At 40.1% G+C, this 15,607-nt stretch overlaps 1 protein-coding gene across 1 annotated transcript in view; it reads right to left on the bottom strand.

Moving 5' to 3' along the window:
• veph1 (ventricular zone expressed PH domain-containing 1) overlaps positions 1 to 15,607 on the bottom strand; it is a gene marked incomplete at both ends in the record, with an annotated part of 55,540 nt that overhangs the window by 4,750 nt on the left and 35,183 nt on the right. The window contains 3 exons of the mRNA XM_079166265.1: positions 7,537 to 7,654; positions 14,485 to 14,619; positions 14,999 to 15,138. Of these exons, the coding sequence (XP_079022391.1) occupies positions 7,537 to 7,654; positions 14,485 to 14,619; positions 14,999 to 15,138 (393 nt within the window). The remainder of the gene's footprint in view (positions 1 to 7,536; positions 7,655 to 14,484; positions 14,620 to 14,998; positions 15,139 to 15,607) is intronic.

Here is a 15,607-nt window from a genome sequence, read left to right as displayed (position 1 = left end):
CCATTTCACATGATTTTAAATCAAATACCTTTCAGTTTTTAGACAGAAGGAGCATTTTTTAAGACATTATTTCAGGCTCTGCCAACTTTTTATGGGCCTATGATTGTATGATTTGAGATTTAGAATAAAAAATGAATTGAATACTCAAAAAATAGCATCTTAATCATTAATAATAACAATAATTATAATGGTAAGCCCAAACTGCAGCCCTCAACATTACACAATACAACATGATGGAGAATGACATCCTTTGCAGGGCTGTGACAGAAACATTGATTCCTTCATCATCCCTAATCTTTGTTTTGGGGGCGTGGCCATTCGAAGAGTTTCGGCTGGAATGTTAGTGTATCCATCATCCAGCAGCTAAAGTGAACTGCTGTCAATGGGTCGCGGGCCTGTTGCTGCACAGAGCGCTGTTCACATTTCTATTCAAAGTGTATTAATATTAAACGTGTTGCATGTCCAAATTTACCCGACTTCGACACTGCATGTTCTTGAGTACCCATCAATGTGTGAAGTAGATCGGATGAACGGTATGAACGGTATAGATATGCAAAGGACACACACACACACACACACACACACACACACACACACACACACGGACAGACAGACAGAGAATTCTCACTTACGTCTTGTAGTATGAGTAAAACATTTACATTCCTTCCAAATTGTCAGTCTGCGTGTGTGTGTGTGTGTGTGTGTGTGTGTGTCCTCTGCACATTGACTTCCTGTCAGACTGTTGAGACAGGCCCGCTGCTTATATACAGTTAGACACACTCCCATCATTACTGTGTGCCGGCTTCTCTGCATCATCTAACAAATATTCTTTGAGTGCAGAAATAAACTTGTCTGCTACATAAATCACTGTGTCTTCGCTTTGAAGCGGACACCTGGAAAGGGATCCCTGGATTTGTTGTCAGCCTCAGGCAAGTACAGTAATTCACAACACCTCGTCTGGGACACGCTGATGTCAAACAATGAGACAAGGACATAAAACGCACACACTGAGTCGCAACAAATAACGTATGTTTCTGCTGCATTTAGGCTTCTATTTAGATCCGTCCACGTGTAGTCACATGACCCATAACACATTAAATAAGGCTTCTCTACCAGCGCTACAATTTCAGCTTCATGGGGGACAGGATTTCAAAACTGTGACAAGAGTGAAGTGTCCGACCCAAATCATTAGCAGAAACAGCTGTTCCTCCAAACCAAGCCTAATTACGCCTCCAGGCCTAAAACATAAACACGTTCGTGTTGGGATATGTCAATTTGTTTGGCTTTTATAATGTATGAGTGCATTCGTGGATATGTGGTTTGGTGTTTGTAGTCTTTGGCTAGAGTACGACAACATCAGGATGAGGTGTGAGGAGAACAGCGAGATGTGTCCTGCAAGAACAATCTGGGTTTAAACCACAGTTCCCTGACTCACCCTTGTTAACCATCAACATTAGGAAAAAATGTGGTTGTAAACGCGTTACCAGGCCCCCACACATCCAACTGTTAATGTCAAGTTTTTCCTTTCTGAGTAACTGTAAAAAATGCCAAGTTATAACAAAGAGAAAAGGTGCTTCTTGTAACGTGCCTAGCTTTGCAAAAACATGTTTCAGAATAGAAAAAAACAGCAGCTAAGGGGAATCCCTGCAGGACTGTTGTTCACAGGTGATACTTTGTTTCTTAGTGACATGAAGCACAATGTAGCTAATTTGACAGCTAGTCCGTACTTTTGTGAATCCAGTTTCTTTGTTACTCTGCACTTTTTGCAATATCTTTGCTCTAACTTTTATTCATGGTATATTTTTCCGATTCACAATAGCCTCCAAGAAAAAACTCAAAAGGCTAAATATTGTCTTTCACTTTTATTGGAAGCATGTTTAGCTTGCTACGCAAAGTCCTGGTCCTGCTTGGACATTCAAAACCTACAGTATGTTACCTCTATGCTATGTAACTCTATTTAAGAGTCTCATTGATATCAAGATCTCTACTTCAAGAGGGACCTGAGAGCAAAAAAAAGCATTTACAGTGAGACAAACCAGAAGAGAACCATAAAGTTTGACAAACAACATGTTAAAAAAATGTCACAAAGAGTCATAAAAAATTCAGAGGATGAAGCTGTAAAACCTCAGATATGAATAAAACCTCTCCGACAGATAGTTCTCACACACTCACACACACACACACACACACACACACACTTTATTTATGCTTTAAGAAAAAATAATGCCCTAAATGCCAATTTTTCAAATGGGATCAACAATGGTATTGAATGTCGATATTTTTCAAAATATTATTTAAAGTTAGAAATTCCAGTATTGTGACTAAACCAGATCAGGCGAAAGCTAAGGAAAAACATTTTATTTCTCTGTAGGGTAATTTCCATAATATTGTCGTTTAATAAGAATCTGAGCCTGTCAGTGGCAAAAACAAGCACTTTTAGTGGACACAATGATGCATTGACGCTGCGCAACTGCGCTCGCAGCTCGTTTCGCAGCTGCCGGTTACATTGTTCCCCCACGACACTGGACCAATTAAAAAGAATTGTATCGCCATTAGTCACTTGGATACAAAATAATGGGAAAATATGAAGAAAAAAAACAGAAGTTACCCTTTAAGTCAATATTAGATTGCCTACCGTAGTTAAGATTTAAATGAGAGAAGAGTGGAAGATTTGACTGGAGAGCTTTATAGGCCAATATCCTGAAATGGTTATCCCTTCTTGTCAATAACAAGGTATTAGCCAACATGTTTCCTTATGACCACAGCCCTGCCTGAGGATATTAACGGCCCCCCCCGACAAATGCTGTCTGAAATCATTTGAGCACACTTCCCTAACTCTCAAAACTCCATCTTTAATAATGACACACTGCGTGATGAACGTCTCTCTTTAGACAGGGAATCCCTTGAATTTGCAACATAATTCCTGGAGGTTGGGAATTTCTGTCCAGCGTGTCTTCACTGATTGATGGCAGAATGATGGAAAGTCATTCTTGGGGTTTTCCATCTTTTTTTTTTGCAAACAGGGGATCAGTCTTCCAGACATGAGTGAATGTGTGTTCAAACCCACATGTAGCGGCACGAGGGAGTGAGGGTTGTGATAAAAGGCCTAAAAGTCCACTCAAGACAATCACAATTATCTTCTGTCTTGTTTCTAGTGGTTTCACACAAACCAGTTATCTCTGTGGTAAGTTTGGTGATGAGGCGATTAAAAACTCAATAATGCCAGAAACACCGGAAGTGGATTAGAGAGGGAACATGTTCAACCTGCGTATCTGTTTTCTGGCATGTCCACACATACAGTACATGCGCATACACACACACACACACACACACACACAGACACACACAACTCTGCTCGTTACCACTCACTTCAAAGGCATTCCAGTAGTTAAACTCAACAGTATATCGTAAAGCATCATGGAGTTGCAGTAACAACTGGCCTTGACAACGGAAAAACACATGGAAAAACCTTTCTCTATTTGTTTGTTTTACCATTAAAAACATGAGACTAGCTCCTTGCTTTTGTGCATGTGTGTGTGTGTGTGTGTGTGTGTGTGTGTGTGTGTGTGTGTGTGTGTGTGATATGTGTAGTAAGGTGAGCCACTAAGGCGAAGTCAGCGAGAATTTTAAAGTAAAATGTTGGCGGGGGGGCAGCTGTTAATGTGAACAGCATGCGTACATGGTAAATATGGAGAAGTGTTATGCGCTGCATTTGTGATGAAAATGCAAAAGTGGGTCACCTAAAAGTGACATGGATCCAATTCCAAATTGCACAGGGACTGAAGTCAAGTTGGTACGTTTGTTTCAGTGAGATGAGTCATTGCCGACATTTACTGTAACTTGACCTAATATGCTGGCTGTAGCTGGACAGCTTTCAGTTGGACGAGTTTCAAGTGGAGATTTGTTTTATTTCTGGCTACGACTGCATATTGTGAGCTTGTTTTATGGACATATTCGTTTTGGTGAAAGACCCGTTCATATGTTTTACATTTTTACAAACCATTTGAATTAAGGTTCATGTACATGAGCTCTTCAAATTTGTGTTTGTGTCCAATATTTGATGTCATGGATACAGGCACTGTGGTATGATCACCCACCCTACATATAAAAGTGCTATACAGTATGTACCAATTATTTTGTCTAAAGTGAAAACATCTTTCCTGAAAATCCCTTAAAAAAAGAATTAAAGGAAAAAGAAATAATGGTCATAATGTTCCGTAAACATGTTTTACATAAAATGTAAAGTAGCCCCTGTAGCTCACTATCGACAGCTGACTGATGATCAGCAGCAGATAATGTTGGTTCAGGGCAACCACTGAGTTCATGTGACTGACACAAACATGTCAGGCCTCAGGTGGTGAAGGTCACAGAGGGGTCCCTTATTCAACACAGTGGGTTGTTTGAATACAATGCAGGATAGATTTAGAGCCAAGAAATTCACATGTCAATACATATCAGGACTAATGTTAATTTAACTGACTGCCAAGTAGCATAAAGTGCCTCCAAGTCCTTATTTCCTTGGCTCATATCACACATACTCAAGTGTACAAGTATATGCTGGCTGTATGTTGCTCAATTGCTTTGGAATGTGTTAATTTCCTGTTTCAACAAAAACTCTCATCACTGGCCATGCTGAGGTGAACAGGTGACTGTTGGTGTGTTAACTACGTGTTGTTTTGAACAGGTTTAATGATGATAGTGACTCAGCTCTGCAGTCAGACATGCAGAGCAGTTGAGCTATCCAAGGATACAAAGACACAAATGCTTTTGTAAACACATGTATCCATGCACGCACGCTTCCAATTACACCATCCCAATGGGAAAGTACTACTATTCCTTTTTTTTCCGGTCCTGTAATGTAGAGAGACTGGCAGGAATCTAAAAGGTAATCACCCGTCCCTTGCAGTCATTCAGCTGGCTCAGTGATTACAATGTTCTGAGCAGCAGAGCTGGAAGAATGGCTTTCATTTGGCTTTTGTTCTGTTTGGATCGCGCAGGCTGACGACTGTGTGTGTGTGTGTGTGTGTGTTTACTTCTGTGCATGTGTGCTTGTGTATTTGAAGAAATGGATGATGACAAGAGGACGACATGGAAGAAAGTGAAAATGAAAAGCTGTGAACCCAGCTTAATGACAGCTTCCATGTAAATGAACCTAAATGAACAGTAATTCCAAGATCATTCATCACTCACTAAATCATCTATTAACTTGATTACTGACGACTGTAGAACCACTTCCAAGTGAATTAGTGTTGTTCCAGGTGCTCAGTGTGCTTTCAGATGACTTCTACGTTCTACCTGTTTCCTAAGCACCTGAAGCTTTACACTGTAATATAGCGTCATGTTGTTTTGTTTTGTGATGTATATTTCTGCCTACATTTTCACACTGATCGACAGTTGGTGGCTGAAACGTGGAAGGAAATATGGCAAAGCAGAAAAAAATCGGACTCATAGCTCGCAAACATGGATGTAAACAATGCTGGATTCATTATATTTTAACGTGTTTTTAGTGGAAGGAAATGTCCACAATGTGTTTTACTTAGAAACTGTATATATGACTGTGTACAAGAACAACTCCTCAGTGTATCTTTAAGTTTATTCTAATAATTATGGTTGTTTGTAATATGAAAATAACATGCTTTATTTCCTTGACATCTCAAAATAACTCAAATGACCCAAGTTCTTTTCTTATTATTGCTACATAAAACGTGTGAGACACTGAATGCGGTAATCATCCGTAATTTCAATTTACCGTCTCTCGCTTTTACTTTCTGGCAAATACCTGCTGGCTTCTTAAAGCTGCCGTCAAACAGCGGAGCCTGAAAACAACATGTTGCTGTTTGGAAAAAAGGTTTCAAACTTCTCATTTTGATTTCAAGTTACATTTCTCAGAAGCCAGTCCCCTCTCATTCTTACATTATTTCTTCATCACACAGCATCTACCACGAATTGCACTCTTCTAACACTCTTATACAACTAATAGCTGCTTCTATGAAAGACTGACCGAGAGATACACGTAGATTTTAAGCCCGTTTCCCCAAAATCTGTCACATTTGCTTTGAAAGGCTAAACTGTCACTCATCGATTTAGAGACTCTGTAAATGTCTCATCACTCAACTAAACACACTTTCTTTGTTTCACACAGTGGAGAAACGAGTGAGAAGAGACAGGCACCAGGGGAGAGATGCATAACAGTGTAAATAAGATACGATTATCTGTTATCAGTCCCATAGCGGAGGAATATGCAGTGCAGCAGTAGCAAAGGGAACAGTGATATAATAGATAATTAAGTATAAAGCTCAGTTATAAATAGTAAACGGTAGAACAAATATATAATCTTAGACGGACTGAATGGATGAATTCACATCAATAAACATATGAAAAACAAACCTAAGGCAGAATATCTTTTTTTGTTTTGATAAGCTTTTAAATGTGCTCAATAGATTTTTGTACAAATATATTTTGGTCACATTTTATACAGCTTTAAGTAATCAGTAATCTAAATGTCATTTAAGGATTTGGTCACTATTCCAAGTTTGACTTCATCCGGACAAAGTGCTCGTCGAAGGGGGTCGCTGGTCCAAAGTAAACTAATCAGCAGTAAATCACGATGGCACTGACTGACTGATTCCAGTGCTCCTTCAAATCAGACTGGCAGCTATTAAGAGCTGCTCTTTGCTCCATTTCTCTCGACTGTTCTGAGAAAAGATGATTCCCCTTGACGGCGTTTTGAGTGAAAACATCCCCTTGAGCTCAGCTCTGTGGTGGTTTTACCATCAGACCACAACTGTGTGCCCAGGACAGCTTGTGACATGATCGAATTGAGGGGAAAAAAACAACGTAAAACCCCACTTTGGTTGTTCATTGCTCTGTTTAGAGAGGACAACAAGGGGCAGGAGCAATTTAGGCGAAACCACAGAGGAATTTAGTCGTTAAAGTGAGTAATTTGATGGTAATATATGAGAGGAAATCTGAGGCGCAGAGGGTCAATTTGTTACAGTCTTACTGTCTATTTGTCCTTGTGTGCTTCCTCTCTGCCTCACCCTTTTTATACTTTTATGGGCCGTGAAATTTATTGATTTTTTTGCTTATTTCATCCATCAGTGTTTTCATCATCATTAATTCACGACATACGACAACTTATACAGAACAACAAACGATCTCACAGTAACTAACTGATGCTCACAGAGCACTTATTCGTCTCCAGGAGTCGTCAAATTTTGTACGTCAGCCTATGAAAAGTGTCCATATTCCTAATCCCTGTCTGTTTTCTTAATGACGATCTTGATATTAATATGAAGTTGATGAAACAGAGAATATTATTTTCTTGTTCAACCGCTCCTCAAAAAAACATCTATAAATCTCAAATTTTCAAACAGTTGCAACAATAATGTGCTTTTTCACAAACTTCTCTGTTTGTATGAAACCAACTTGGTTATGCCCGTACAGTAAACTATGTGTACTCTGATCATGGTATTATTTGGGCTGTGTGTGTGTGTGTGTGTGTGTGTGTGTGTGTGTGTGAGTGTGTGAGTGTACCTGTGGCCTTCTCCGGATTGTTACACATGAAGCAAAGCCAGCCTTCCTCTTCCTCACTGTAGCCAAACAGGTCAAAAAAACGCACCTCCTCCAGCTGAATCTGGAGACTGTCCAGGTCCTGAAGCCAGATGGAGAGAAAACAGAATAGCTATTAAATATCCTGTAACTACATTTTAACTTCCCATTCGGTAGATCTGTATTAATATTGACAAAAGAGCTTTTTCACAGAAGAAAATTGGACATGTCATGGTAGGAAAAGCACGAGTGTAACAAATACAAGTAATGATGTGTGAATTCTATTTAGCTTCTTCAGTTTCCTGGTATTGCGCTGTGACAGCTTACTAGGAATAAATACAGGGAATACTGCGTCTGATCCATCCTATCATATTTGATTTATTCTGTCCTGCATATTACATCTGCACATTGCCCACATAGCCGACATTAGAGCTGAATTATTAGGACATTTGAACAGCTGTGTATTATTAAATTAAAGCCGGCATCATCAACTTTCTTTAATGGTTTAATATGCTCACATTCTCTGTATGAGCTACTGACGCATCATCCCTCATTCTGATCCCACGGATAGTTTCTATAAACACAAAATACTATAAAGACTGAGAAGGAATAAGACAATTAAATGGGAATTTATAGGAGAGGTTTAACCAGCCCACATAAATTTGTTAAAGCTTGTTAAAGCTGCTGTACAGGAAGACACACACACATATACCAAATCACTAGCATAGTACACACAGATGGTAAGTAGTCCTCAACTCTAAGAGGTACTTAAAACCTTGACATTCCAGTCATGGACTGCGCAACTGTGCATCAGTGTGTGTGTGTGTTTCAGAATAGAAAGTAATGGAAACCAATACAAATCCCCGAAGACCCCCCGCACATGGTAAGAGTTATACTTCACTTTGAATACACACAAACACACTTCAATGACAGCTAAACCCACGAGATAATACATATCTTAAAACAGGAACATTCAAGGAGATGATGGATTACTGTCGTCAGTCTTCATGACAAAGAAACAGACATCATCCTGTGTGTGTGTGTGTGTGTGTGTGTGTGTGTGTGTGTGTCTTCATACTGTACTTGCGTACATTTGCTGTTTAACCTAATCTCTCTGTAATGAACTCAGTTTAAAATATCCTGACCACCAACCGCGGCAGAAGACTCCGCTTCATCATGTCTCTGAACTCTCGAGTCCTTTCACGTTTTCTGATGATCCATTTAAGAACGAGTGTAGAGTTACTGACCACGGACAAGGTACTCGCATGAAACGCCCAGAGGGAACTGGATTTTAATAAGGAGTATATGATGACCGAGCTACTAGTGTGCTTGACCTTTCGACCCCGCGCCCCTTCAGTCGGTCCTTGATGTTAAGCGAGGATTTAAATTTGAAAGCAGTTTTTTAGGTGTGTATCACACGCACACACTCACACACACAGAATTTAGTTTCATCCATATATCAGAGCCGTCCTTTGTGTTGTAATTGAGGTGAAAGGATTTGCCTGCGGATGCATATAAACCAGGAACACGTGTGGCTGAGAGAGATCTGTGGATTTGGGCAAACTTCATTATTCTGATACGATTTAGAGGACTAAGTGGTCTTCAGGAGACGCATGTTGCAAATTTGAGAAATCCTGATTACGATTACTGAAAAGTCTGAGACAGTGTGAGAGGCTGAAAGGTGGATGAAGAGGTGAAAGAAAGGGAGAAGAGCAAAAACATCGAGAAAAGCCTTCACTGTCGTTCTTTGCTCTTCTTTCAATTAAGACATTCTCTCCAGTTCTGAGGTAACAGATGCTATTGCAGCATCAACGCTAATCTCCATTGTTGTTTAGAACAAACAATCGCCTCTGTGTGTCGTGTGATCGTGTGATATTGAGAGAATCCAGCTGCTGTACAACGTAATCTGGTGAGAGCTTTGTGAGAAAAAAAAACTATTATTACAACAGAAAGAATATTATTATTCATTTAGAGTGTCGTTTCTGACCAGCTGATGAATTCAAGTCCAACATTCACTCGTTTAGCTCTGTTTTTGGTCTCGACCAACTCCTGAGGGAAATATCTGACTCTTTAGAGCTAAATGCTCCACTATGTTCACCAGCTAGCGCCAACTGTGTCTGTTTGATGTCGGAGGCTGGGCAGGTAGTATACAGTGGGTTTTTAGAGCTTCTTCACAGAGAACATCTGAAAACAAAGCTCCGTAAAGCCGAGAGCAGCTGCTGATCCAGGTGATATTTCTCTGTAGGTTCATCACTAAGAACACACCCAATGTCACGCTGGTTTCACATTTGATTCATTGCTATTAATTAAACATTTATCTTAGCCATTTTAAGTACAGGATGTGGATACTTTCTCCAATCTAGGATACTCATTCAAGGAAATAATGCGACGCAGATGAAAGATGAAAGAACTACCACTTGTGGCTGACAGACAGAAGTTGCTCATTAAAGTTACTTGTTGAATAATTCAAGCCTGCACACAGTAATCTTCATTCCACCGAGTTTTGGCTCTCAGAAGAAACAATGACAACAGAGCCTTTTCTGGATTGAACAATGCCAAACACAAATGCCAAGGTAATTAAAATAGCTTCAACATTGTTTCCTGATTACAAAGCATAGCTGATCTGAATCATCTATTCTTTAAAAAGCAACAAAGGAAAGACAGAAGCAGAAAGACGATGAGGGCCAGACTGTGAGTCAGAAGTTGAGCAACAATGTATGAGAAACAATCAAACAAGGCCCAGATCTGCTGCATAACACAACGAGAAGGGAATCATTAACTTGAATGAGTAAAACACCACACATGAGTATGTGCTTCCGGAGTCCATAATGAACAGATTAACTCATTTGTACTGTATACGGTTTGAATGAGCCTTTACGAGGAAGTCGCTGTGTTTAGGGTGACACATGACGCAGCTGGACAACAGACGGATGTGGACAAACACAAACACAAATTTGATCCTTCAGGACCTGAGAGGTGCATTCAATAAAGAGATGAAGAAACAATGGCTTAGTCTGAATATAATCTGTCTATCCTCATGTAACCCCCTTTACCCCTTCAGTACGCCCCCCCCCCCCCTCTCTCTCTCCTTCTGCACGTCACCCTCCTCCCTCTATCGCCGTTTGTAGATCACCATTATAATGTGATCCCGATGCAAGATTCTGACTGCACATGACGGATTACAACTGAAGGCAAAACAGCGACGATGGAGAGCTGTACTGCATCTGCAACACGTTCTCATGTTCAGTTTTAAAAAGCTATGTTATTGAAATAAGTGAGAGAAAAAAAATCAATCAGAGGAGAGAGATGCTCTCACTGCTTTCTTTGTAGTCTCACCTATTGTTGTATTTTATTACAATTTAAAAGGGAAACTTCATCATTCACCATTTTTACACATCAAAGTCTGCTTACAGGTCTTGGGGAGTCTCATCAATTGAAGAAGAGATCAAATGAGAGGAGGCTTGTGATAATGAGATGAGACCGGACAGGATTAGACAAAAGGAGAGGACAGTAGAGGAGACGTGAGGACAGAGAAGCTTCATGGAGGTTTCCTGAATAAACTTAACCAGAGACAGAGAGCAAGAACAGTGGGAGGTGGAGACAGGAAGAGGAGTAGAGAGGGGAGTGGGAGTCAGGAGAAAGACGAGTGGATGAGAAGTGGGAGTGTTGGAAGGGGGAGTGGATGAAATAAACATGGAAAAGGCTTTATATATGTCTCTCAGGAAAATGTCCAACAATGTCTGGGCATGAATGCATGATGTCCTGATATTATAAGCCAATTTTAAGCAGGCACAGCCGAACGCAACAATTCCCACATGTAAAGCACATCCTGTAAGTCTTGTTGCTCCTTTAAAAAGGAGCAATTCGTCTTCCCACCCTACCTTTCCTTCCCCAAATATCTTTATCTAATCTCAGTCTTTAGCTTTACTCTATCTCTTGGTATTCAGCCTTTCTCCTTCATCCTCATCGTCTGCCCAAACTTTATCTCCACCCAAAGTCGTATCAACAAGCGCTCTAACTCCGGGCTAAAGGCAGAAGGTGAAACAATACTTGTGAAGTATCTCGCTTCTCAGGCTTCCACTTTGCTGCCGTCATATCTTGTTTTCCTCTTGCTCTTTTATCTTGCCACATCCTTTATTCTATTATACTTCTTCATAATCTTTACCCCCGTCTTTTTCAGTCTGCATGTTCACATCTTGCTCCTTCATCAGTGTTTAATTGCTCCACATATCACATGTTTCGTCTTTACTTCATCTGCTTATCCTACGATACTTTTTTTTTGTACTTTCCTCTCCTTGAACCATTATTTTTAGTAATCTTAGCTCTCTCTGTCATCTCCAGTTACCACTGTTATTCATCTACCCTCTTTAAGGGACAACAGACGGTAGAGGAATACTGTGCTTAATCTTAATCACTCAGTGCCTGGATTTCTTTTTCCAATCTTGCCCATTATTTCCCATAATGTCCTTTCCTTTCATCCTTCAATCTCCACTTTGCTCTCTCGTACTGATCAATGTCTCTTGTGTTTAACGCAATGATGGTGCAGCTCTCTAATTTCTCGAGGCTCATTTCAGTTTAATCTTCGATTAATCTTCATCTCTTGACCCCAGACCGACTTTTCAAGTCTTTTTACTGTTTTCATTTTTTAAATCAATTACCTTTCTATTGTTAATGTATCTTTCTCAACCTTTTCCTCCCAAGTATCTCACATCCTTTCATTTCTGTTCATCCTTGAAGCTCTTACCTCCCTCCATCCCTCTCAGCTTTGCTCACACCAGCTTTTTATTATCTCTGTCATAAAACCACGAGCATAAGATGCCAGAGGCTGTACATAACTCATTCCTAAACCTCTGGAGCCTCGTGAAGCCCTATAGTGTCCTTTTAAATCTCCCTGTCAGGACAGACACAATCGATAACCTTTTCTGTCTGATGTATGTAATAGCTTTTCTTCCTCTCGCATCTCTTCTCTCCTCGTCTTCCACTACATGTGTTTCTTATTGGCTGACAGCGACAGGAGTGAAGCTGTAGGACTAATAGAGTGGGAAAGAACGCAAAGAGGAAATGCAGAGCATATGGATGCGGGAAAGGTCGTGGCCTTCTTATTCCCTCTTTGTTGTTTAATCTCATCTTCTCTTTTTGGTGTTATTTCTTGGTGCTACCTGACAAATGAAAAACCCACATTAAAGCAAAAAGGGACGTCAAAAGTGTGTCATTCCGTAGACTGTAGACTGTGTACTTGGCAGGTTTGTTGGGTCGCTACCGGTTAGTCATCTTATTAATGCCAGCTCTGATCATCACATCACACTTTGTTATCTTTGGACAAAGCCAAGCTAGCTGTTTCCAGTCCTATGCTAAGCTAACTGGCTGCTGGCTGTAGCTTCATACTTCATACTTGGGGCCAGTCGAGAACCGCACAAAGCATATTTTACTAGTGGGTAAGCACGTAAATCAGAGGTTTTAATGGAGACTGATGCAGTGAAAACCATAAAACAGAAGTTTACAACCGTGTTTGAACCGTTGAGCGTCACACAGCATGAATCTTCCTCCCCTGCAGTGATGGAATGTAACTACGTGCATTTAAGTAGAAATTTGAGGTACTTGTACTGAACATGCATCTTTTCTTATTTTTCCACTTCTACTCACAGATCAGAGGGAAATATTGTACTTTTTACTTTACTAGAACTATTTCCCAGCATTAGTTACTAGTTGCTTAACAAACTAACAACCAAACAGTTGGTACAAGTACAACTAAAAATGAATTTAAAATAGTTCTGGTAAGTCATTTTCCATGCAAAAACATGATATACAAATTCACAAGTTAGGATTTGCTGCTAATTATCATTATGATACAATGCTAATTATTTTGATATTTAGAATTTATGCTTAATAATTTTGAGGTCTGGACTGTTGGTTGGACGAAGCAGGCATCATGATGGTGTCACTTTGGGATCTGGGAAAGCATTTCTCACAATTTTATGATTTATTTTTTACACACCAATCAATTACTCAATTAACCAGTTGAACTATTAGTTGCAGTCCACTAGCCAACTACAACAGCAACATCCTGCTTATCCAACTCTACATCAATGCATGAGTAACAATAATCTGATGATAATATATGACAGTATGACAGTCACAGAGACTATTTTTCTCTATCTTTTAATACGTTAGTACGTTTAACTGATTATACTTAAATATTTTTACTAAAAATGTTCAATGCAGGACTTTTACTTGTAACAGAATAGTTTTACAGTGTGGAACTTGTACTTTTACTAAAGTAACGTATCTGGACACTAACTCCACCACTATTGCCCTGTGTAAAGTTAGTGTGTTTATGAATAACTGGGTACATTCATGCTCCATGCGGTAACTATAGCTGGTCCATCCGATAGAATACACAACACAACTTTAGAGAAAGACAAACCACAGCTGTATTTTTCTTTGTGAGTCTAATTATTTCCCAGGGACCACTTAGCGTGTCACATTATGAAAGAGCAGCATGAGGAACACCACCCACATCCACACACTTACAAAAACAGACATTGAAATGAGCACGCATATTCACACACACACACACACACACATACACACACACACACACACACACACACACACACACACAGACATGATGAAGACGAGGTGTCAGGGTGAGTAGAGGCCTTGTATACAGAACTGTCCATTTAGTGCATTCCATATTCAAACAAAGTGGATGTTGAACTTTGACACTTTCCAATGTTGGAGTTTAGTTTTTTTTTTGTTTCACTACCGATGACTTCATTCCCTCTGCTCAAGACAGATAGGGGGAAGCAGCATGCATGCACACACACACACACACACACACACACACACACACACACACACACACACACACACACACACACACACACACACACACACACACACACACACACACACACACACACACACACACACCTTCCTGTGTGGGGTGGTGTTCTGTGTCATAGCCATGGGGAAGCTGTGAGCTCCTTTTAGCTGCGTCTTCTCCCAAAGGGTGGAAAGCCTCTGGACACACTCATCCTTGGAGCAGAGAGCGACACTGGATTTACTCTGGTCAAAAGAGAGAGAAAAGAAAACAGCAGGAAAACAAAATTAAAATATAAAACAGAGATATGGTTCGGATAGAGACGGAGTAAAGATATTGGCACAAAGGAGAAAAAAAAGGTTGGGAAAACAAAGCTACTCTTGTTTGCCAGTTTACATTCGAACAGATGCAACCACATCTTGCGTTCCAGGATAATCCTCAACTGTACAGCTCTTCATATATTCACCAAATGACATGGAGACTTTCAGAATCAACTGTTAATTTAAAGCTTGTTATATTGATTCATTGCTAGATGAAGGTTTTTCAAAAGGGCACAACATGTTTTTCTACTCTGCAGTGTAAACCAACTTCAGTGAGCAAACCACAACCACATTGTCTGTGCACCTGTAGGTGCAGCAGCATGATGTGTATCCAAAGGTGAGGCTGTCGGCTGGTCATGTTGAAGCAGGACTTGGCGTACAGACAGTAGTGGCCCTTAAGAGGACAGGAGAACGACAGCTTGGCCGCACACCCTCGATTTGAATCTGACACACAAAAAAAGACAAACAAACACATAAAAGTTGCAAAATTTATATTTAGCAGATGCTCAAGTTGAAATTTCCAGGCTGATCCAGTATCAGTTAGCTCTCTGTCTTGGTGTGCTCCTCTCCACCCCTTGAACATGACATTTATGTAACTTTGGGAACATGTTTACTGAGTGATTCATGCAGGGACACCGCGTCTTGTAATCATCTGAAGACGTCTTCTCTTCCCACCACCACCTCCCACGAACTCCCACCTCAAAGCCCAGGACAAGAAACCATGCAGGGACAATAGACCATGCAGGGACAATAGACCATGCAGGGACAATAAACCAGTGACGATTTCACGTTTCTGTGCTTCATGTGGAAATCATCTAGATCAGAATGGTGATCAAAATATGTATTTTCTTTGTTTTTGGAGTGGATTCCATTTGTATTTTATGCAATAAATAAGAACATTGTTTTAGTTGTG

Source organism: Pholis gunnellus (genome assembly GCF_910591455.1).
Source record: "Pholis gunnellus genome assembly, chromosome: 9".
NCBI lineage: Eukaryota > Metazoa > Chordata > Actinopteri > Perciformes > Pholidae > Pholis > Pholis gunnellus.
The sequence above is the reverse complement of the archived record's forward strand: the minus strand, read 5'-3'. Positions and strand labels throughout refer to the sequence as shown.